The 24,218-nt window shown below is 50.3% G+C and overlaps 1 protein-coding gene across 2 annotated transcripts; it reads left to right on the forward strand.

Annotated features, from left to right (window-relative positions):
• The first annotated feature begins 576 nt into the window (after positions 1-576).
• RSPH9 (radial spoke head component 9) lies at positions 577-24,132 on the forward strand. Of its 2 annotated transcripts, none has more exons than XM_030796097.1 (5): positions 577-860; positions 5,197-5,362; positions 10,151-10,280; positions 11,120-11,266; positions 23,904-24,123. In XM_030796097.1, the coding sequence occupies exons 1-5, from the start codon at positions 634-636 to the stop codon at positions 24,062-24,064; spliced, it is 831 nt and encodes a 276-aa protein (XP_030651957.1). In that variant the 5' UTR covers positions 577-633; the 3' UTR covers positions 24,065-24,123. The 2 variants fall into 2 exon arrangements, with proteins under 2 accessions (XP_030651957.1, XP_030651958.1); XM_030796098.1 differs by having other exon boundaries at positions 587-860; positions 10,196-10,280; positions 23,904-24,132.
• The last annotated feature ends 86 nt before the right edge of the window (positions 24,133-24,218 follow it).

The raw sequence follows: 24,218 nt of genomic DNA on the forward strand, positions 1-24,218 counted from the left end.
CTAGATTTTCATTTGTCACTTATAATATTTCTATGGAAAGGGTAGATAAAGAAGACAGCTGGTGAAGATGGAAGAGAATGGATGGACCTCTTTCTGTAAGACCTGGCTTGGGGTGGGGTGCGGGTGGAGGTAGTGGGGTTGACAGAATCTTAATTAGAGCCAGGAGGAATCTCAAATTCTTCACAGATCATTCTGAGGTCAAGAAGTGACATGACTGGGGTGAAATAGTACAGTTAGCTTCAGTGTTGGGGTTTTGTATTGTTTTCTTTCCAGACCCCAGGTGCGTATACAGTGAAGACTCTAAATGTCGACTATGTGAAAGGGCTCAGGGAAGGAAGGCCAAATATCTATGGAAAAAGGCTGGGTTGGGACCTCCAACCCCACACTGTAGCCTAACTGTAGGGGAAGCCATGCTGTGGCCGTGACAACTGAAGACGTCCGGTCCCAAACTCTGGAAAGAATGAGGGAGGGGGCTAATGCTTGCCCAGGCCTCCGTGGGGAGGAGGGCTGGGCGGTAGGCATTGGGGTGGGTGGAACCCAGCGTCCAGCTAGGCGGAAGGGCGGAGCTTCAGGTCTCCATGGAGGCGGCCTCTCCTAGCAACTCGACGGGCGTTGAGCAGAGCCGCTGGCCTGATGGATGCCGACAGCCTCCTGCTGTCTCTGGAGCTGGCGTCCGGCAGTGGGCAGGGCCTCAGCCCGGACCGTCGGGCCTCGCTGCTCACGTCTCTTACGCTGGTTAAGCGCGACTACCGCTATGATCGGGTTCTCTTCTGGGGCCGCATCCTTGGCCTCGTCGCCGATTACTACATCGCGCAGGGCCTGAGTGAGGACCAGCTCGCACCGCGAAAGACGCTCTATAGGTGAGGAGGCCCCCGGGGCGGTCTCCCCAGAGGGTGGCTACCTGGAGGCAGGGCGGGGTGGGCGGGTCGTAGCAATTGAAAGGGGCGGGGCCCATGGGGCCAAGGGAGGTGTGGGCGGGATCTGAGCTGAGTGGAATGGGGAAGAGCCTGGGGGGCGGGCCTGGGGACGGTCAAGAGGTGGTTGAGGGAAAGGGTGGCCCCACGCCCGGCCAGCCTCTTTTTGAGTAAAGGGGAGCTTACTGCCTTATAAGGCAGTCCATTCGGCCAGCCTGGGCAATATAGCAAGACCTCATCACTCCAAAAAAAAAAAAAAAGGCAGGGTGCGGTGGCTTACGCCTTTAATCCCCAGCACTTTGGGAGGCCGAGGCAGGCGGATCACGAGGTCAGGAGATTGAGACCATCCTGGCTAACGCGGTGAAACTCTACTGAAAATATGAAAAATTAGACGGGCGTGGCGGCAGGCGCCTGTAATCCTAGCTACTCGGGAGGCTGAGGCAGGAGAATCGCTTGAATCCGGGAGGCGGAGGTTGCAGTGAGCCGACATCATGCCACTGAGCTCCAGCCTGGGTGACAGGGCGAGACTCCGTCTCAAAAAAAAAAAAAAAAAAAAGAAAAAGAAAAAAAAAAAGAGGAAAATTTGCAGGGCATGGTGGTGCACACCTGTAGTCCCAGCTACTCGGTAGGCTGAGGTGGGAGGATTGAGCCCAAGAGTTCAAAGCTGCAGTTAGCTATGGATCACTACTGCGCTCCAGCCTGGGTGACAGAGGGAGACCCTGTCTCCAAATAAATAAATAAATAAACAAACTGTAAAAATAAATAGGCCAGCAACGGCCTATTTATTTAGGGAACAGTTAGACAAACTTGTTGGCTGGGGAAGGCTCAGAGTGTTTGGGAGAACAGTAGTATGATGTTGTGTAGAACTGGTTCTAGAGGCAAAAGGATATGGAACTTTGTTCATAGGCCATGAGGAGATACTGAGGGGCTTGCAAGAAGAGCCTGCTCAGATCAGAGTGGGCAAAATGGCCTGAAAGTGTGGTGAGCACTGTGGTTAGGAGTCCACTGTAGTGTGCATATGAATGAGGCCTGAAAGGAAGAGGTATCCGACAGAATGCAGAGGAGGTGATGGGTTGGAAAGATTTAAGTGCTAGAATTGTCAGGACATGTAACTCATTGAATAAGGATGGTTATAAAGGAGAGATTAAGGCTGACCCCTCCTAGCTTAGGCAGCTGAGTAAGTTAAGTACTAGCACCACTCAGTAGGAGAGAATTCAGGGGCAGGACTAGGGAAGACATAGTGAATTTGGTGTGAGGTGCCTGAGTTACAAGGTGTTAAGAAGGTATATTAAAGTACAGATGTAGAATACAGAAGAAAAAGTTGAACTGAAGATAGAGATTTGGGATTCATTTTATTCTATAAGCATTTGCTGAGCACCTACTATGTGCTACCATGTGGTAGTCATTGATTTAGGCACCAGGAGTTCAGTGGTAAATGAAATCCTTGTTTTTATGGAGCTTACATTGTAGTGTGTGTTTAGGGGGCAGGGAAGGGAAGATAGACAATAACTAAACACACACATCTATTACATGTCAGATGATGTTAAAAGCTAACGGGGATAGAGAATACAGGATGGGCCGGGCGCGGTGGCTCATGCCTGTAATCCCAGCACTTTGGGAGGCAGAGGCAGGTGGATCACCTGAGGTTGGGAGTTGGAGACCAGCCTGACCAACATGGAGAAACCCCGTCTCCACTAAAAATACAAAATTAGCCAGGCGTGGTGTTGCAAGCCTGTAATCCCAGCTACTTGGGAGGCTGAGGCAGGAGAATCACTTGAACCCGGGAGGTGGAGGTTGCAGTGAGCTGAGATTGCACCATTGCACTCCAGCCTGGGCAACAAGAGCGAAACTCCATCTCAAAAAAAAAAAAAAAAAAAGAATTCAAGATGGGGTACTATTTTAAATAGTTTGGTCAGGGATAGCCTCTTTGATAAGGTCACGTTTGAGAAGACACCTGAAGTGACTGAGAGAGTGAGCTATGTAAATATCTGAGGGAAGAGAATTCTAGGCAAGTGCAAATGCCCTGAGGCAAGTGTGTGCTTAGTGTGTTTGTGGAACCCCATGGAGACTAGTGTGGCTAGAGAAGAATGAGTGAGGGGAGTGTTGTAGGACACAAGGTCAGAGAGGTGACGAGTAGGAAACGATCATGCAGGGCCTTGTGGGGCCTTGTAAGACTTGGCTTAATTGGAAGCCATTGGAAGGTTCCGCAGAGAAGTGACATGATGGCTTAGGTGTGAACAGTTGGGTGGGGATTAGTCCAAAGGGGGAATAGATGTGGAGGCAGGGAGACTAGTTAGGAGTCTATGGCAATATCTAGACTGTAGGGGATGGTGGCTTGGGCCAAGGTGGGAGCTGTGGAAATGTTTGGATTCTGGATACGGACTAGGCAGTGGCTGGGGCTCTGGAAGGCAGGTGGGTAAGACTGCAAAAAGAAAAGAGGGGTGGCTGGGCGCGGTGGCTCACATCTGTAATCCTAGCACTTTGGGAGGCAGAGGCGGGTGGATTGCCTGAGCTCAAGAGTTCGAGACCAGCCTGGGCAACACGGTGAAACTCCATCTCTACTAAAATACAAAAAAATTAGCTGGGCGTGGTGGTGTCCGCCTGTAGTCCCAGCTACTCGGGAGGCTGAGGCAGGAGAATTGCTTGAACCCGGGAAGTGGAGGTGGCAGTGAGCTGAGATCACGCCACTGCACTCCAGCCTGGGCGACAGAGCGACACTCTCTGTCTCTTAAAAAAAAAAAAAAAAAAAAAAGAGGGGTGAGAATAGGTCCTTGGAAATACTTAAGGTCCTGGAGGAGGGGGAAGGGAGATGTCAGAGAAAATAGAACTGGAGATGCATTTCTTGGCCGTTAGGTGTCATGGATGGCCTTCTCCCAAGCAGTTTCTTGAAGTGGTGGGGGCAGAAATCATGGCACAGTGGGCTGAAGAGTGAAAAGGAAGGGGAGGAAAGGCCCCCATAGGGCGATTGTTGTTCTGAGATTATTGTTGAAAGCTGGGAAAGAGGGAGGGAAGGACAGGAACAGCATTTTCTAGAAGGACATGGATTTGGCGGGCTGCTGTCTTAGTAGACTGAACAGTTTTTGTTTTGTTTTGTTTTGTTTTTGTTTTTTCTGAGACGGAGTTTTGCTCTTGTTGCCCAGGCTGGATTGCAATGGCGTGATCTCGGCTCACTGCAACCTCTGCCTCCTGGGTTGGAGCGATTCTCCTGCCTTAGCCTCCTGAGTAGCTGGGATTACAGGTGCCCACCACCAGACCTGGCTAATTTTTTTGTATTTTTAGTAGAGACAGGGTTTCACCATGTTGGCCAGGCTGGTCTCGTGTGATCTGCCCACCTCGGCCTCCCAAAGTACTGGGAGTACAAGCATGAGCCACCGCACCTGGCCAGCTGAGCCGTTTTTATGTTGAGGGGGAACTGGTAGCGAGTGAAGGGCAGGAGGATAAGCAGAGACCAGGCTGGGGACCTAGGCCCAGGGTATATTTGAGAGGAGTGGGAGGGACTTCCTCTCCCAGCAGAAGGAAGTGAGAAAGAAGGAACCAGGTGGGCCTGGTGAGGGCTCCCGAAGGCCTCAAAGGAGAAGTCCTTGAGCATAGGCTGGGCATTCCTGAGAAATGGGAGGAAATGGTTGTGCTGTTGACTCAGTGGGCAGGCTGAGCATGAATTTAGGGCCACCAAAACATGAGTCCACACAATTGAGGAAAGTTCAGCTACCAGAAACTCATCTGGAATTTCATAGTCCGGATATCTAGGAAGAGGCTCATTTAATTTCAGCATACATGGAATGAATGAAATTGAATCTGCTTATCACATACAAGGGGTGGGTTCACCATTGGCACTTGGGGCTTCTTTTAGACAGAGTCTTGCTCTGTCACCCAGGCTGGTGCAATCTTGGCTCACTGCAACCTGCACCTCCCTGGTTCAAGCGATTCTCCTGCCTCAGCCTCCTGAGTAGCTGGGACTACAGGCATGTGCCACCATGCCCCGCTAATTTTTTGTATTTTTAGTAGAGATGGGGTTTCACCATGTTGGCCAGGCTGGTTTCGAAGTCCTAACCTCAAGTGATCCGCTCATCTCAGCCTCCCAAAGTGCTGGGACTACAGGCGTAAGTCACCGTGCCCAGTCAGCACTTGGGGCGTCTAACAGTCTCACGACAGCATTGGGAGGAAAGGTGGCCATTTCAACAGCTTTTCCCGGGCCTAACCCACTAGACAGAAGGGAAGATAATAGGAATAGTGGGTGAGCAGGGGAGTTGGAATCCCGGGGTGATGTGAATATTATTGGCAGCCTGAACTGCACAGAGTGGAGCCTCTTGCCCCCTGCCACAGAGGAGATGGTGGTGCAGTCGTCTGTGGTGAAGGGCCGCTTCATGGGGGACCCATCATACGAATATGAACACACTGAGCTGCAGAAGGTGAATGAAGGTGAAAAGGTCTTTGAAGAAGAAATAGTGGTGAGTGAAGAGGAGAGCAGGAGGAGGGCCTAAAAGAGAGCCTGGGCTCATCCAAAACCCAGCCCAATAGAAATTATGGCAACAGGCCGGGCGCTGTGGCTCACGCCTGTAATCTCAGCACTTTGAGAGGCTTGAGGCAGGTGGATCATGAGGTCAGGAGATTGAGACCATCCTGGCTAACACAGTGAAACACCGTCTCTACTAAAAATACAAAAAATTAGCCGGGCGTAGTGACGTGCTCCTGTAGTCTCAGCTACTCGGGAGGCTGAGGCAGGAGAATGGCGTGCACCCGGGAGGTGAGCTTGCAGTGGGCTGGGATCGCGCCACTGCACTCCAGCCTGGGCGACAGAGTGAGACTCTGTCTCAAAAAAAAAAAAAAAAAAAAAAAAAAAGAAATTATGGCAACAAGTACGATCATTATCTCCTTTTTTTTTGAGACAGGAATCTCACTATGTTACCCAGGCTAGTCTCAAACTCCTGGGCTCAAATAATTCTTCCACCTCAGCCTCCCAAGTAGCTAGGAGTGCAGGCATGAGCCACCGTCCCTGACAACTAATGTTATTATTATCTTTGTGACACATTGGTTATTGAGTACCTGGGTGTGCTAGGCAACATGCTACTGTGCCTGTATCATCTCGTTTCATCCTTAAAACCCTATGGAGTTGGTTTCCAGGCGGTAGAGAAGAGGACATTCTCCTACCAGTTTAGAGAGGTTAAGTGATGTGCCCAAGGCCACACACAGCTACCTCCTAAGCAACTGGATAAAGGCAGTGGGTAGGCTCTGGGGTGGGGACTGGGAAGAGGGGGTGCTCTGCGCTGTACTCTGGGGTCAGGGAATGTGCACAGGCTCTTATATTTTAGTATCAGTTTTCATTTCACAAAATAATAAATCCGCATGTTCAAAATTCAAAGGTACAAAAAGGAATATAGTAAAGTTTCCTCCCATCTCTGTCCACTAGTCACACAGGTCCTCTATTTAGGGGGACATTAACTCTCTCTCTTTCTTTCTTTTCTTTTCTTTTCTTTTCTTTTCAGACGGAGATTGGGATTACAGGCGTGAGCCACCGCGCCCAGTCTGATGTTAACTATTTTGCATGTGCATGTGTGTGTACATATGTGTATGTGTGTGTCTAAATTTTTCTGCTCCAAGTAGAGTCTGGATCAGAAGCTTCACCATGTCTTAAGAGTTAGAAATGTAGGATCTTGGGCCCCAGCATCAGGTATCTGCCTTTTAAAAAATCCCCTGGGCATTGGCCAGGCATGGTGGCTCATGCCTGTAATCCCAGCACTTTGGGAGGCTGAGGCGGGTGGATCGCGAGGTCAAGAGATTGAGACCATCCTGGCTAACACGGTGAAACCCCATATCTACTAAAAATATAAAAAATTAGCCAGGCGTGGTGGCAGGTGCCTGTAGTCCCAGCTACTCGGGAGGCTGAGGCAGGAGAATGGCATGAACCCGGGAGGCAGAGCTTGCAGTGAGCTGAGATCGGGCCACTGCACTCCAGCCTGGGCGACAGAGTGAGACTCTGTCTCAAAAAAAAAAAAAAAAAAAAAAATGGCAGTATGTTATACACATGATTCTGAACCTTGCTTTTTTTCACCTAATGATGTATTTTGGAGATCTTTCTATATCAGTGTCTTAAAGAGCCTTCCCATTCTTTTTTTTTTGAGATGGAGTCTCACTGTCACACCCAGGCTGCAGTGCAGTAGTATGATCTCAGCTCACTGCAACCTCTGCCTCCCGGGTTCAAGCGATTCTCCTGCCTCAGTCTCCCAAGTAGCTGGGATTACAGGCACCTGGCACCACGCCTGGCTAATTTTTACATTTTTAATAGAGATGGTTTCACCACATTGGCCAGGCTGGTTTTGAACTCCCAACCTCAGGTGATCCGTCCGCCTCGGCCTCTCAAAGTGCTGGGATTACAGGCGTGAGCCACCATGCCCCACTTCCATTTTTTTTTTTTCCATTGTGGGAATGTACCATAATTTTCCCAGTGTCTTATTTATGAAAATGTAGGTTTCGAAGTTTTATTTTATTTGTTTTTGAGACAGAGTCTCGCTCTGTCGCCCAGGTTGGGGTGCAGTGGCACGATCTTGGCTCACTGCAGCCTCCATCCCCTGGGCTCAAGTGATCCTCCAGCCTCAGCCTCTCAAGTAGCTGGGACTACAGGTGCATACCACCATACCTGGCTAATTTTTGTATTTTTTTGTAGAGATGGGGTCTTGCTATGTTGCCCAGGCTGGTCTTAACTCCTAGTTTCAAGCGATCCTCCCACCTCAGCCTCCCAAAGTGCTGGGATTTACAGGCCTGAGCCATTTCATCCAGCTGCTTTTCAAGTTTTAGTTCTAACAAACAGTATCATAATAAATGACCATATAGCTGGGCGCGGTGACTCACGCCTGTAATCCTAGCACTTTGGGAGCCTAAGGCGTGCAGATCACAAGGTCAGGAGTTTGAGACCAGCGTGGCCAACATAGTGAAACTCCGTCTCTACTAAAAATACAAAAAATTAGCCAGGCATAGTGGCGCCTATAATCCCAGCTACTAGGGAGGCTGAGGCAGGAGAATGGCTTGAACCCGGGAGGCGGAGGTTGCAGTGAGCCAAGATTGCGTCATTGCACTCCAGCCTGGGGGACAGAGCGAGACTTAGTCTCAAAAAAAAAAAAAAAAAAAAGACCATATAGACATCATTTCCATTGTGTGTCATTCCTGGGAAGGTCAATTCCTGGAAATAGACTTGCTAAGTTAACAAGTAAGGAGCTGAAGTTTTGAAACAATACAATCCCAAAACCCAAAGCACAGCTGTTGCACCTGAACCTGGGCGATGCCAAAAGTCTGAGTCTAGGTCTGTGAGCCCTCAGCTGCATCCTCACCCACTCCTACCTCATTGACTTAATCTTCCTGAACCTGTTTTTTTTTTTTTTTTTTTTTTTGAGACAGAGTTTTGCTTTTGTTGCCCAGGCTGGAGTGCAATGGCGTGATCTCGGCTCACTGCAACCTCTGCCTCCCGGGTTCAAATGATTCTCCTGCCTCAGCCTCCTGAGTAACTGGGATTACAGGCATGCGCCACCACACCCTGCTAATTTTGTATTTTTAGTAGAGACAGGATTTCTCCATGTTGGTCAGGCTGGTCTCAAACTCCCGACCTCAGGTGATCTGCCCACCTCGGCCTCCCAAAGTGCTGGGATTACAGGCGTGAGTCACCGTGCCCAGCCATGAGCCTCAGTTTTATTATTATTTTTCTGTAAAATTGAGATCATTGTATTTACTTTGCAGGCTGGTGTGGATTAAATGAGGTGACATATTTAAAGACGCTGGCCTCAGCACTTATTAAAGGTTAATTTCTACCTTTCTTTTGTAAACCATTCAGGTAGGCCGCCCGTGGCAAATAGGTGGCTCCGTGACTCTCTAGGGGCCTCTGTTGACACGCATTTTCTGTTGAGCTCTTCCACAAAATCTCTATGAAATCCTTTTGTTCAGAGTTGCTCTAGATAGTAATTGTAACTAAATTTCATCTGTGTAAAAAGGGTATGATATGGGGAAATGCTTGCAAAGCAATGTTAAACTGAAGAGACGGATATGAAACAATATAAACTGTGACTCTAATTTTACTTTAAATATATGCATAGAGGGCTGGGCGCCATGGCTCACCCTGTAATCCTAGCACTTTGAAGGCTGAGGCAGGGAGACTGCTTGAGCCCAGAAGTTGGAGATCAGCCTGGGCAACATGGAGAAACCCCATCTGTACCAAAAATACAAAAATTGACTGGGCGTGGTGGCTCACGCCTGTAATCCCAGCAGTCTGGGAGGCCAAGGTGGGTGGATCACCTGAGGTCAGGAGTTCAAGACCAGCCTGGCCAACATGGTGAAACTGTCGCTACTAAAAATACAAAAATTAGCTGGGTGCAGTGGTGCACACCTATAGTCCCAGCTACTCAGGAGGCTGAGGCAGGAGAATCTCTTGAACCCAGGAGGTAGAGATTGCAGTGAGCTGAGATCACTGCGCTGCACTCCAGCCTGGGCGACAGAGCAAGACTCTGTCTCAAAAATAAATAAATAAATAAATATAATAAAAAAAGACAAAAATTAGCCAGGTGTGGTGACATGTGCTTGTACTCCCAGCTACTCAGGAGGCTGAGGTGGGAGGATCATCTGAGCCTGGGAAGTTGAGGCTGCAGTGAGCCATGATTGTGCCACTGCCCTCCAGCCTGGATGACAGAGTGAGACCCCGTCTCAAAACAAAAACGAAACTACAACAGCAACAACAAAAAAACACGAAGAAAGTATACCAATATGTTATCAGTGATTATCTTTAGGAGGTAGGATTATGAGTGGTTTTCTCTTCGGTATGTCTTTCTATATTATCCAGATATTCTACAGTGAGCATGATTACTTTTATATTTTAAAAAGGCAAAATAAGCAACATTTAAATATGCTGATAGGATGGTATGCCTCTGGAAGAGTACATGAGAAACCTTCAATGGTGGTTGCCCCCAGTGAGGGCAACTAGGGTCTCAGGGACTGGGGTGAGAGAAAGACTGATTTTTTTTTTTCTGTAGTTTTGAATATCATACCACCTGTATGTATTATGAATTAAAAGATAAATAAAAAGAAAGGAAGAAAATCTTGATAGAAAGGCAGGCGAGGGCTTGCCCAGAGTGATCTGTGTGGCTCTGGTGGCCGCTACACTGTGGTGGTGCAGGTGCGATGGCCATGCAGAGGAACCTTGCGCTGGGGGTGGATGGGCACAGTGCCCTGGCAGGGGGGCTCCTCTCCTGTCTCCTCAGGTCCAGATCAAGGAAGAGACCCGCTTGGTGTCTGTCATTGACCAGATTGACAAGGCTGTGGCCATCATCCCCCGAGGCGCCCTCTTCAAGACCCCTTTTGGACCCACCCATGTCAATCGGACCTTTGAAGGTGAGTTCTCTGGGGCCCTTCTCAAGGGCTGGGGGGTATCTTTTCCCAAGCACAGTAGAACATATGTCTGGGAGTCCAGCAAGGGGACTTACACACTTTATCAGAGAAGGAGTAGCTGTGACCTTATCACCTGGGAGGGTGTGCCCAGTGACCTGGCACCAGTGGTCGGTATGGGCTCCCCATCTCCTGGCCCCTGACTCTCTTCAGCCTTGGTCCCAAGGCTTTACATGGGTCTGGGCTACCTGCCTTTTTCTATCTCCTTCCTCCTTGGACTGACTGACTGACTTCCTTCCTTCCTTCCTTCCTTTCTGTTTTTTCCCTTCTTTCCCTCCTTCCCTCCCTCACTCCCTCCCTTCGTTTCTTTCTTGATGAAGTTTTGCTCTTGTCATCCAGACTGGAGTGCAGTGGCACGATGTTGGCTCACTGCAACCCCTGCCTCCTGGGTTCAAGCAATTCTCCTGCCTCAGCCTCCTGAGTAGCTGGGATTACAGACACCCTCTACCATGCCCAGCTAATTTTTGTATTTTTAGTAGAGACAGGGTTTTGCCACGTTGGCCAGGCTGGTCTCAAACTCCCGACCTCAGGTGATCTGCCTGCCTCAGCTTCCCAAAGTGCTGGGATTACAGGCGTGAGCCATCGTGCCTGGCTGGACTCTCTTTATGGCAGGATCTGTTCTGAGTTTGGACGGAGGGAATGCTAATCCCTTTCCTCCCTTCAGCTCTCTGTCAGTGGCTGACAGGGTCTTTTGTAAGCCCTACCATGTGGTCCCAGTGCAGGGAGAAAGGGGGCTGGGGGGTTTTGGGCTAACCATCCTTTTCCTGCCTGCCACCTCTTTCTAGGACTGTCCTTGTCTGAGGCCAAGAAGCTCAGCTCCTACTTCCATTTCAGGGAGCCTATTGAGCTAAAGAATAAGACCTTGCTTGAGAAGGCTGACCTGGACCCCTCCCTGGATTTCATGGACTCCTTGGAGCATGACATTCCCAAAGGTAATAGTCCATTAATTCCAGGCCATGGGATCTGTCCTCAGGCCACAGCAGTGGGCCATCCACCTGCCATCTTCCTCTGACACCGGAACCAAGGGCCTAGTGGGAATTGGTGGTTCACCATGGGTTTTTGAGGGTGGGGCTTCCCCAGGGCCCAGCTTATAGTACACACTGATGAATGTTCTTGAATTACAAAAGGTAGGATTGTTTTCCAAATGCTTTCACAGAGAGGAGGTATCTCAATGTCTCTTGATTTTTTTTTTTTTTTTGAGACAGAGTCTCGCTCTGTCGCCCAGGCTGGAGTGCAGTGGCGCAATCTCGGCTCACTGCAAGTTCCGCCTCCCAGGTTCACGCCATTCTCCTGCCTCAGCCTCTCTGAGTAGCTGGGACTACAGGCGCCTGCCACCACGCCCGGCTAATTTTTTGTATTTTTAGTAGAGACGGGGTTTCACCATGGTCTCGATCTCCTGACCTCGTGATCTGCCCGCCTCGGCCTTCCAAAGTGCTGGGATTACAAGCGTGAGCCACCACGCCCGGCCATCTCTTGATTTTTGTAGCAATCTTGAACGGAGGTAGGTTGGGAATCTTCTCCCAAATATCCCTGAAAATACTAGCCATACTTACATCTCAACTGTTACTTTTGGGATTCTGGGATTTGGGGACTGGATATAATGCTTGGCACATAGCTGGTGGTGCTGACCCCATTTCCTTCCCTTGAGCATCTCCGGTAGAGAAGAACATGTCCTCGGATGCTATGACCCAATTCAGGTTCCAGGCTCTAGGCCATTGGGGGCCAGGCCTGAGGCACAGACTCAGCGCCCCACTTCTTTCTCTTCCCTTGTTGGGTGTTCCTGAGAATGAGAGGGATCTAATGATGATGATGGCGATGATAATGACAACAATAACAACTAACTCATGAAATGTGACACTGCTTATCATGTGCCAGGCACCGTACTCAGCTCTTGCCATGCCGTATCTCATTTTAATCTTCACAGCCAGCCTATTATTTTTATCCCCATTTTACAGATGAAGAAATGGGCTCAGAGAGTTAAACCCAAGGACACAGTAAGTGTTAAAGTGTTAGACTCCACAGTTCTGGCATGAACTGGATTGTTAGGTAAACAATATAGGAACCACAGGACAATAGTCACCCACACCTCTAGGGGGAAACACTTCTGAAGAGCAGCAAGCGACCCAGGTACCTCAGGATGGGGATGGGGACGACAAGGGCTGCGGAATCAGACAGGCTGGGTTGGAATCCTGAATTGGCCACTTACTAGTTGCGTGACTTCATGTAAATCCCTCCATTTCCCTGTGCCTCAGTTTCCTCATTTCTAAAAAGGGGAGAATTGATATTTTCTACCTCATTGAGTTATGAGAATTAAATGGACTATTCCTATACCACCCTGAACGTGCCTAGTCTCTTCTGATCTTGGAAGCTAAGCAGGGTCAGGCCTGGTGAGTATTTGGATGCAAGAATTAAATGAGTTAACTCATGCGCAAAAAGCTTACAACGGTGCCTAACGCATAGTAAGGACTCAAATGAAAATGAACCCACCAGCCGGGCGCAGTGGCTCACGCCTGTAATCCCAGCGCTTTGGGAGGCCAAGGTGGGCAGATCACCGGAGGTCAGGAGTTCAAGACCAGCCTGGCCAACATGGCAAAACCCCGTCTCTACTAAAAATAGAAAAATTAGCTGAGTATGGTAGCACGCGCTTGTAAACCCAGCTACTTGGGAGGCTGAGGTAGGGAGAATTGCTTGAATCTGGGAGGCAGAGGTTGCAGTGAGCTGAGATTGCGCCACTGCACTCCAGCCTGGGGCAACAGCGCAAAACTCCGTCTCAAAAAAAAAAAAGAAAACGAACATACCTCAGAGATATTGCAAGTTTGGTTCCTGACCACCACAATAAAGTGAACACCACAATAAAGTGGGTCACACATTTTTTGAAAAGTTGTGTTTATACTATACTATAGTTTGTTAAGTATAAAATAGCATTGTGTCTAAAAATGTTAAAAAAATTAAAAATTCTTTATTTCATAACAATACGAACGATCACCTGACCCTTCAGCGAATCGTCATCTTTTTGCTGGTGGATAGTCTTGCCTGGATGTTGATGGTTGCTGATTGGTCAGGGTGGTGATTGCTGAAGGCTGGGGTGGCTGTGACAATTTTCTAAAAGAAGACAACAACGAACCTTGCCACATCAATGGACTCTTCTCTTCCTTTTTTTTTTTTTTTTTTGAGACAGAGTCTTGCTCTGTCGCCCAGGCTGGACTGCAGTGGCGCTATCTCGGCTCACTGCAAGCTCCGCCTCCTGGGTTCATGCCATTCTCATGCCTCAGCCTCCCGAGTAGCTGGGACTACAGGCACCCGCCACTGCCCCCAGCTAATTTTTTGTATTTTTAGTAGACACGGGGTTTCACCGTGTTAGCCAGGATGGTCTCTATCTCCTGACCTCATGATCCGCCCGCCTTGGCCTCCCAAAGTGCTGGGATTACAGGTGTGAGCCACCAAACCTGGTTTAGGTAATATTCTTAATCCTTTGTTGTTCTCATTTCAACAATGTTCACAACATCTTCACTAGGAGTGGGTTCCATCTTAAGAAACCACTTTCTTTGCTCATCTGTAAGAAGCAACCCCTCATTCATTCAAGTTTTATCATGAGGTTGCAGCAGTTCAGTCACATCTTTTGGCTCCACTTCTGAACTCTCGTTCTTTTTCTTCTTCCACCACATTTGCAGTTACTTCCTCCACTGAAGTCCTTTTTTTTTTTTTTTTTTTGAGATGGAGTCTCACTCTTGTAACCCAGCCTGGAGTGCAATGGCGTGATCTCGGCTCACTGCAACCTCCGCCTTCTGGGTTCAAGTGATTATCCTGCCTCAGCTTACTGAATAGCTGGGATTACAAGCACTGGCCACCATGCCTGGCTTTTTTTTTTTTTTTTTTTTTTTGAGACAGAGTCTCGCTCTGTCACCCAGGCTGGAGTGCAGCGGCGCGATCTCGGCTCACTGCAAGCTCCACCTCCCGGGTTCACACCATTCTCCTGCCTCAGCCTCCTGAGTAGCTGGGACTACAGGCACCTACCACCATGCCTGGCTAATTTTTTGTATTTTTAATAGAGATAGGGTTTCACTGTGTTAGCCAGGATGGTGTCAATCTCCTGACCTCATGATCCACCTGCCTCGGCCTCCCAAAGTGCTGGGATTACAGGCGTGAGCCACCCCGCCCAGCCCATGTTCGGCTAATTTTTGTATTTCTACTTTTTACTTTTATTTTTATTTATTATTATTATTTTTTTGAAATGGAATCTCACTCTATCGCCCAGGCTGGAGTGCAAGTGGTGTCATCTCAGCTCACTGCAACCCCCGCTTCCTGGATTCAAGTGATTTTCCTGCCTCAGCCTCCTAAGTAGCTGGATTACAGGCATGCGCCACGATGCCTGGCTATTTTTTGTATTTTCAGTAGAGATGAGTTCACCATATTGGCCAGGCTGGTCTTGAACTCCTGACCTCAAGTGATCTGCCCACCTCAGCCTCCCAAAATGTTGCGACTACAGGTGTGAGGCACTGTGCTTGGCCCTCCACTGAAGTCTTGAACCTGTCAATGTCATCCATGAGGGTTGGAATCAACTTCTCCCAAACTCCTGTTAATGTTGACATTTTGACCTCCTCCCATGAGTCATGCATATTCTTATTTATTTATTTATTTATTTATTGAGACAGAGTCTCGCTCTGTCACCCAGGCTGGAGTACAGTGGCATGATCTCAGCTCACTGCAACCTCCACCTCCCGGGTTCAAGCGATTCTTCTGCCTCAGCCTCCCGAGTAGCTGGGACTACAGGCGCCCATCACCACGCCCAGCTAATTTTTTGTATTTTTTAGTAGAGACGGGGTTTCATCGTGTTAGGCAGGATGGTCTTGATCTCCTGACCTTGTGATCTGCCTGCCTGGGCCTCCCAAAGTGCTGGGATTACAGGCGTGAGCCACCACGCCCAGCCGGCTGTTTCACTTTCTTATCATTTGTATGTTCACTGGAGTTGTACTTTCAATTTCCTTCAAGGACTTTTATTTGCATTCACAGTTTAACTGTTTGGTATAAGAGGCCTATCTTTTAGCCTATCTCATTTGTTTTTATTTTTGGTTTTAGAGACAGGGTTTTGCTTCATCACCCAGGCTGGAGTGCAGTGGCATGATCATAACTCACTGTAACTTTGAACTCCTGGGCTCAAGCAATCCTCCTGCCTCAACCTCTTGAGGAGTGCAACAGCACACACAATAGGTGTGTGCACCATACCTGGCATTTTTTTTTTTGGTAGGGATGGGGTCTTGCTGTGTTGCTAGGGCTGGTTTGGAACTCCTGCGCTCAAACAGTCCTCCTGCCTCAGCCTCCTAAATTGCTGGGATTACAAGGATAAGCCACCATGCCTGGCTCTATCTCAGCTTTTGACATGCCTTCCTTACTAAACTTAGTCATTTCTAGCTTTTGATTTAAAGTGAGAGGCGTAAGATTCTTCCTTTCACTTAACACTTAGAGGCTATTGTAATTTTTTTTTTTTTTTTTGGGACAGAGTCTCACTCTGTTGCCCAGGCTGGAGTGCAATGGCACGATCTCAGCTCACTACAACCTCCGCCTCCCGGGTTCCAGCGATTCTTCTGCCTCACCCTCCTGAGTAGCTGGGATTATAGGCACGTGCCATCATGCCCAGCTAATTTTTGTATTTTTAGTAGAGACAGGGTTTCACCATGTTGGCCAGGCTTGTCTCAAACTCCTGACCTCAGGTGATCCACCTCCCTCAGCCTCCCAAAGAGTACTGGGATTACAGGGATGAACCAACGCGCCCAGCCTCTGTAGAGTTATTAATTGGCCTAATTTCACGATTGTTGTGTCTCAGGGAATAGGGCAGCCTGAAGAGAGGGAGAGGGCTGGGAGAAGTCAGAAGGCACACATTTATCAGTTAAGTTTGCCATCTTAAATGGATGTAGTTTGTGGTGCCCCAAAACAATATGATAGTAACACCAAAGACCACTGATCACAGAACACCATAACACATATAATAATAATAATAATAATAATAATAATAATAAAAAGGGCTGAGTGCGGTGGCTTATGCCTGTAATTCCAGCACTTTGGGAGGCCGAGGCAGGCAGATCACTAGAGGCCAGGAGTTCGAGACCAGTCTGGCCGACATAGTGAAACCCCATCTATACTAAAAATACAAAAATTAGCGAGGTGTAATGTGCACACCTGTAGTCCAAGCTACTCAGGAGGCTGAGACACAAGAATCACTTGAACCTTGGAGGCAGAGGTGGCAGTGAGCCGAGATCACGCCACTGCACTCCAGCCTGGGTGACAGAGTGAGACTCTGTCTCAGAAAAAAAAAAAAAAAAAATAGTTTGAAAAATTGTGAAAACTACCAAAATGTGATACAGAGATAACAGAGTGAGCACATGCTGTTGGAAAAATGGCACTGATATACTGGCTTTACACATGCAAACCTTCAATTTATAAAAACTGCAGTATTTGTGAAGTGCAATATATCAAAGTAAGCCTGTGATGATGATGATGATGATGATGATGATGATGATGATGATGATTTTGAGACGGAGTTTATTTATTTGAGGTGGAGTTTCTCGCCCAGGCTGGAGTGCAGTGGCACGATCTCAGCTCACTGCAACCTCTGCCTCCCGGGTTCAAGTGATTCTGATGTCTTAGCCTCCTGAGGAGCTGGGACTTCAGGTGTGAGCCACCACACCTGGCCTTATTATTAATTTTTTTAGTGGCAGAAATTACTTAGAGATGAGTTGGGGTAGGCCTAGGAGGGCCTAGAAGGCCAAGGCAGTAGAAGCTGCTGGTGGCTTGTGAGCAGGTCTGTGACAATAAGGCAGTGGTACACAGGTGGAGTGAGACAGGGCAAGGCAAGCCAGGAATCATGAGGCCATTTCAGGGCTGCTGCAGTGCCCCAGGGGCCAGGCAATGGTTCTAAATGGGTAGGAGCTGCCACCAAGGAGTGGCCATTTGGGCTTCCATCATACAGGAACATCTGAGTCAACCTACTCTGAGCAGGGCCAGTGCTGTAGTGACAGATAGGAGGGTCTCCTGGACAAGTAGGGGGATATGAAGAAGGTCTATATGGGTTGGGGCATTTCTCGCCCATCAGACACACTTCTCAGACTCCCCTCATCTCCTCCATCTCTGCTCCCAGACTTGTCAAGAGCCTGAGGGGGCTGTACGTCCCTCGTTGACAAAGGGAGCCTGGAACGGCAGTGGTGATGGAAACTCAGAGCCAGGGGCTGAGGGGTGGGCCTACAGAAGTCCTCTTTATTCCCCTAATCTGAGGGCAGCAGCCCTGTCCCCTGGTTCAGGGTGTGTCTGGGAAGCCCTTTGCAGCCTTCTTACCTGCAGCTGGATGCTCCAGAATCAGAAGATGGGACTCTCCTTTGTGCTGGGTGAGAGGGGCTGGTGCAGTAGCGCTGCTTCGCCCATGGAGCCTCATCCACTGTGCAGCAAGAGGGGTGAAGAGGGTGATAGAGTTTCTGCACCAAGACCAAAGCCAGCTAGATGGGGTGGGGCCCAACAAAGTCTTCCTAAGGGAACACCGTCAGCCCTATATGCCCTCTGCTGTCTCGGGTAAGGGGGACCCTGGAGGCAGCTGTCTTTCCTTGCAACAGGAGAAGTAAAATGTGGAGCTTTTGAGTATTCCTAAAGGCTGCTGGGGTTGGGGCTGGGCAAGGTGGCCCATGCCTATAATTCCAGTGCTTTGGGAGGCCAAGGTGGCAGAATCGCTTGAGCTCAGGAGTTTGAGGTTACTTGTGATTGGCCACCATTGCACTCCAGCCTGGTGAGCCACTCTGATGTGTCCAGTTGGCAAGTGAATTCATCAGGCCTATGGGAGGTGTGGGATCTGGGCCTGGAAGGTGGGTGAGCTGCAGTGACCCAAGGCCCTAGGCATCCTGCCCTGATGGTGACCTCAGGGCTGCAGGATCAGCTGCTGGCTCCACTTCCCAGTCCACCCCACCATGTTGCTTTATGAGCTGGAACCTTGGAAGCTGAGAACTCCTGGCATTTGCTGTCCCTGTGGGCCTCAGGGGAGGGATGCTCCCGGTCTTACCTTGGGAAACCTCCCCATACTCTTCAGGTCCTCCCTCCCAGAGCCACTACTACCAGTCCGTTCGTTCTTTCTCTTTCTTTCTTTCTTTCTTTCTTTCTTTCTTTCTTTTTTTTCTTCTTTCTTTCTTTCTTTCTTTTCTTTCTTCTTTCTTTTTTCTTTCTTCTTTCTTTCTCTTTTTCTTTTTCTCTTTTTTCTTTTCTTTCTTTCTCTCTCTCTCTTTCTTCTTTCTTTCTTTCTCTCTCTCTCTCTCTTTTTTTTTTTTTTTTTGAGACGGAGTCTTGCTCTGTCACCCAGGCTGGAGTGCAGTGGCGCAATCTCGGCTCACTGCAAGCTCCGCCTCCCGGGTTCACGCCATTCTCCTGCCTCAGCCTCTCCGAGTAGCTGGGACTACAGGCGCCCGCCACCATGCCCGGCTAATTTTTTTGTATTTTTTTTAGTAGAGACGGGGTTTCGCCGTGGTCTCGATCTCCTGACCTCGTGATCCGCCTGCCTCGGCCTCCCAAAGTGCTGGGATTACAAGCGTGAGCCACCGCGCCCGGCCTCTTTCTTTTTTTTTAATTTGACAGGGTCTCACTCTGTTGCCCTGGTTGGAGTGCAGTGGCCAGTGGGACGATCTTGGCTCACTGCAACCTCCGCCCCCCAGGCTTAAGTGATCTTCCTGCCTCAGCCTCCCGAGTAGCTGGGACTACAGGTGTGGACCACCATGCCTGGCTAGTTTTTGTATTTTTTGTAGAGATGAGGTTTCACCGTGTTGCCCAGGCTGGTCTTGAACAACTCAGCTCAAGGGATCCACCCACCTCAGCCTCCCAAAGTGCTGGGATTACGGGCATAAGCCACCGTGCCCAGCCTAGGCCCACCTTTTTCTCATGATGGTTTGATGAGGGTCATGGCGATGGAGTGGAAGTGTGGATGGTCATAGGAGAGCGGACAGCTCTGATTTTCCTCCCCAGTCCTTATCAGCTAGGAAAAGAGCAGTCTGAGCTGCTTGGAGGCTCCCCTGCCAGGCAGGCAGCAGCTGGGCTGGGCTGCTAATTGGGGCCAAAATCCCAAGGAAGCATTCCCTGGGACACCAGGACTGGCTGGAGGGATGGGATTTGGCAGCTGTTTTCTGGCCAGTTAGGATCCTTTCAGGGTCTGAGGCAGTTGTTCAGGGTGACTTCATGTGGCTTCTGAGCAGGTGTGGTTTTGGTTGGCCCTGTTCCTGGGACTCCTTCTCTGTGTCCATGAGGTAGGCCAACGACTCTGCATCTTGTCCCTTGGCCAAAGTGACAAGAGACACCTTGGCTGAAGAGAGGAGTGGGAGAGCTGTTGTCCTCATGAGTTGTCATGCCGTGTCCAGGGATCTGCAAAGTTCCATGGGAGTGGGTAGCTGGTTCTGGGGTGGACTATCCTCCTGCCGGATCCGGGGTAATGACTAAGAGTTCTCTGACCTTGGGCTGCAGCCAGGTGGCATAGATGCAGCCGTGGGTCAGGAGGCTGTATATATATGTGTGTGTGTATATATATATATATATATATGTATATATATATATGTGTATATATATATATATATATATATATATTTGAGACAGAGTCTCGCTGCAACCTCAGCTCACTAGAACCTCTGACTCCCGGGTTCAAGCAATTCTCCTGCCTCAGCCTCCCAAGTAGCTGGGATTATAGGTGCATGTCATCACGCCTAATTTTTGTATTTTTAGCAGAGATGAGGTTTCACCATGTTGACCAGGTTGCTCTCGAACTCCTGACCTCAGGTGATCTGCCCACCTCAGCCTCCCAAAGTGCTGGGATTACAGGCGTGAGCCATCACGCCCGATCAGGAGCCTAGATTCCTAGGTAGTATCTTGCCATTCGATGCTCCCTGAACATCCATTATATCAGCAAATAGCCACTGAGCAGCTACAACAGGCACCTGTGATGCCCTTGGAATAAGAAAGACACCTCCCTTGCCTCAGGTTTGGGAAGATCAAATGAAACAGGATGGGAAAGGGAAATGTAAACTAGAAGGTGTCTTGCAAGCATCGGTGTCCTGGGAGGTAAAGGAGGAGGGCTGGAGGGCACTGCTCCTCTCCTTGCTCCACTCTGGGCTGGTGCAGAGGTCTCAGAATTGCCAGGTGCACACAGACTGGGGCTCCTTCCCAAGCAATTTCTCAGCAGCAATGCTCAGTTCAGGCAGCAGAGGGCAGCAACGCGCCTGCTGCCTGGCTGCCTACCTGGAAAGCAGCCTTTGAAAGCTGCTGCTGGTGGTGGTTGAGGACCGGGAAGGGGGCGAGTGAGGCGGGCATAGGCGCGGGAGGGGAACATGGTGCCCAGGGTCAGCCTTCCCTTCGGGATGCGTGCAGGTGGCTCTTCCTGCCCCAGTTCCTTGGAAGCCTGGCTGACAAGTGTTCAGCCTTCTGGGCCACGGGGCCTGACTCTGCTACTCCATTTGATAGGGGTCTGGCAGCCAGGGGTTTCTCCCTCCTCCTCCTCTGTCCTCAGGCCTCTAGGGGGTATATGATTCTTGTGGCCCTTGTAGGGGATGGGGGTGCCTCTCCCAATGGGAACCCATGGCTATTTATTTTTATGTGTGACAAAAATCTTGTTGGTGCTCATCTGAGAGGGTTTAAGCCATCTGTTGCCCCTGGAAAGCCCTGGTCCCCAGCCTGGCCTACTGTCCCTCGATCTTAATCCCAGAGCTGCCTTTCTTCCAGGATGGCAGGAGAATGTAATTAGAGTAAGTACGCCCTAGCCTGAGGTTTCCATACTAGCAAGGTGGGTGAGACCCTGGGGGCCCCCCTCCTGACTTACCAACCTGTACCCATCACATCCTCAAAACACAGCTTCTGGAGAAGAGTGGCTGCTAGTGGGCAGGAGGGATTTGGGGAGAGGAGAGCGGGGGCTGTTAACTTGCAGCACCAAGTCTGCAGGGGGCTTTTCCCTGAGTCCTGGAGGCGGTGACAGCAGCTGGCTGGGCTCAGCCTGTTCAGCAGTTGCAGTAACAAAGTGGGTGAAGGTGACAGCAAGTGCTTGGCTCTTCAGGTAGATGCTACGTGACTCCTGGCACGTTGAGTCTGTGTGTTTCCTGGGCGACCAGCTGAGCCAGGGACGACGAGAGGACAGGAGTGTGACAGGAATGCGAGGGAGGGAGGCAGTGCTGTTTTCTGGCTGGCCCCACATGCCACTACCATACTCCACCAGCACCCTCCCGCCTGTGCAGCATTGCCCCCTGCCAGGCAGGGGCACTGTATTTCCCTAGCTCCCCTGCCAGTTTTTCCTTGCCCTCTGGGTAGGAGCCCCTGCTGATAGGCCTAGGCCACTTCATCCAAGAACACTGCCCCCGGCCCCCCGCATTATCTACTGGAGGTAAGAGGTGGCCAAAGCCTAGGCAGGCAGGCTGGTGTGAGGGCAGGGCAGCAGCAAGCCCTTGCCCAGGCATGCCAAGGTGCTGGCAACAGTGAACTGAGAAGGGTCTAGGTTGGAGGACTCCAGGATTCCATTTTCTCCAGGGCAGCACCTGGCCCAGGCAGGCTGCAAACTGCCCTCCCTCGGTAGGCAGATACAGATGAAGCAGTCTGGTCTTAGTTCAAGGGGCTGAGGGACTGCGTCTTTATGGAGCTGGGCCCCTGACGATACTGTAGGCTGGTGGGGTGACCAAGGGAGGGAATCGGATCTTCCTGGGTCTGTGCTTCTTGTCCAAGGCTGAAGCAGTGGAGTTGGAACACTTTGTCCTGTTGGACCCCCACCCTCATCAACCCTAAACAATGTTTTCTGGAGATGCATGAACAGGAAAGTACCAGGCTAGGGACTCTCGAACTCTGAGGGCAGGTCTGAGAGGCAGAGGACCTCAAGCACCCAGAGAAAAGTTTTAAGAGTCAGGGGAAATACTCCTTCTCAGGGGCAGTGTTCCAGCCGGAGCCCCGCTAACACACCGACACTACTTTCTTGATGTTGTCCAGCAGGCACTGTGTGGGCTGGAGGGGCTGACTTCATCCTTTGCATGGGCGATGACACTTGGTGCTGGCCACTGCACAGTGCTAAAGTGAGCTTTGCGATTGGCTTCTCCCTGAGCAGGACCAGGGACAGCCAAACTATATACACCCAGAAAATTTTGGTTTTGACCTGGGCAGGCGGCTGCACCCTGAGTAAGGCTGAGCTGCGATGAGGGTCAGGGGTTCCTGGCAATCAGGTTTCTTGGATGCAGGGTGGCCCCCAGTGGGTGGGGACTGAGTTGTGAGGCTGCAGGGTGTAGAGTGACTAGGGTGAACCATGGTTGGAGGTGGCCCGTGGGAAGTTGGGGCAGGAGGAGCCAAGCAGCCGGGCTGAGCTGGCAGCTGATGAAGGCCTCAGAGCAGCTCTCAGCGCATGGCTGGCTGGTCCAACACCAAAACTTTCAAAGCATTTGCCTTTCTGGCAGGGCCTGGAACAGGGATGTGGCTGGGCCGGGAGAGGCCTCAGTGCGCAGGGGAATAGAAGCCCCAGATCTGCATCCAGAGGCGATTTTCCCAGGCTCCTTCCTCCCACACTGTGGCTCCCTCCCTCGGTTCTGGAGCGGAATCAGGCCCTTCCAGCCAAGTCCTCGTGGCTGCACGACTCAGCCCTGAGCTGGGCTGCTCCTGTGTGGGGAGGCAAAAACCAGGGCAGAACCTAGGACAAAGGCTCATTAGGGGCAGCCCAAGTCCCCTCCCACCAAGGATGGCTCCCAGTCTACCAGCTGCCAGAAAGGGCCATTGACCTAGGAGGCCTCAACTGCCCAAACTTCTATTTGAGCCTTCCTTTCCTGGTCTGGTCTAATCCAACTCAGGAGAGGCTTCAGGAAATGGGGAAGACAGAGCAAAATGGCAAGTAGCAGCAAACCACGCTAGAACTGGTGACTGCACTGGGTATAGTGTGGGAGGAGTTGGTGTCTCCCTTGGCCCAGCCCAACTCCCCTCTGCCTGTGGATTGGATTCAGCCTCCTCCCCTACTCAACCTTTAGCTAGACTTGCTGACAGGAACAAAACAGACTGGTTTGAGTTTCACCTCTTCTCATTTCCTTTGCCCTCCCTCTGAAAGTGGTTTTAATGAGCAGTGAGATGGCTAAAAGGGCTGGGCGTGGTGGCTCCCATCTGTAATCCCAGCACTTTGGGAGGCCAACGTGGGAGGATTGCCTGAGCCCAGGAGTTTGAGACCAGCCTGGGCAACACAGTGAGGCCCCATCTCTACAAAAAATCAAAAAAGTTAGCTGGGTATGGCGGTGCATGCCCATGGTCCCAGCTACTCTGGAGGCTAAGGTGGGAGGATTGCTTGAGCCCAGGAGTCAAGGCTGCAGTGAGTTGTGATTGCGCCACTGCATTCCAGCCTGGGTGACAGAGTGAGACCATGTCTCTTAAAACGAAAAGAATAATGGCTAAAAGGCAATCAGGGAGTAAAGCATCTGGAGAATTAAATGGTCTTTCCCCAGTGGAACCTTAGCACCGGGGCCTGGCTGCCCAAGGAGCCAGGGGCCACAGCATGAAGGGCAGAGCTCTGGCTCTAGCAGCACCAGGCCTCACCCTCTGCCTGTCTCATCTCAGGGTCCTGGAGTATCCAGATGGAGAGGGGCAACGCCCTGGTGGTGCTGCGCAGCCTGCTCTGGCCGGGACTCACCTTCTACCATGCTCCCCGCACCAAGAACTACGGCTACATCTACGTGGGCACTGGTGAGAAGAACATGGACTTGCCCTTCATGCTATAGAATGGGAGCCAGCCTGGATTTTTTTAAACAGAGTCTAAACATGATTTTCTTAAGCTTCAGTGAACGTGGCCTGCCTGTTCTGTCCTATCTTCTTATCTCCACCTCCGTCTGGTTCCAGATTCTGAAAGGCCCACTGAGCCAGGGAGCTCATCTC

The sequence above is a fragment of the Nomascus leucogenys genome, chromosome 17, assembly GCF_006542625.1.
Source record: "Nomascus leucogenys isolate Asia chromosome 17, Asia_NLE_v1, whole genome shotgun sequence".
Taxonomy (NCBI): domain Eukaryota; kingdom Metazoa; phylum Chordata; class Mammalia; order Primates; family Hylobatidae; genus Nomascus; species Nomascus leucogenys.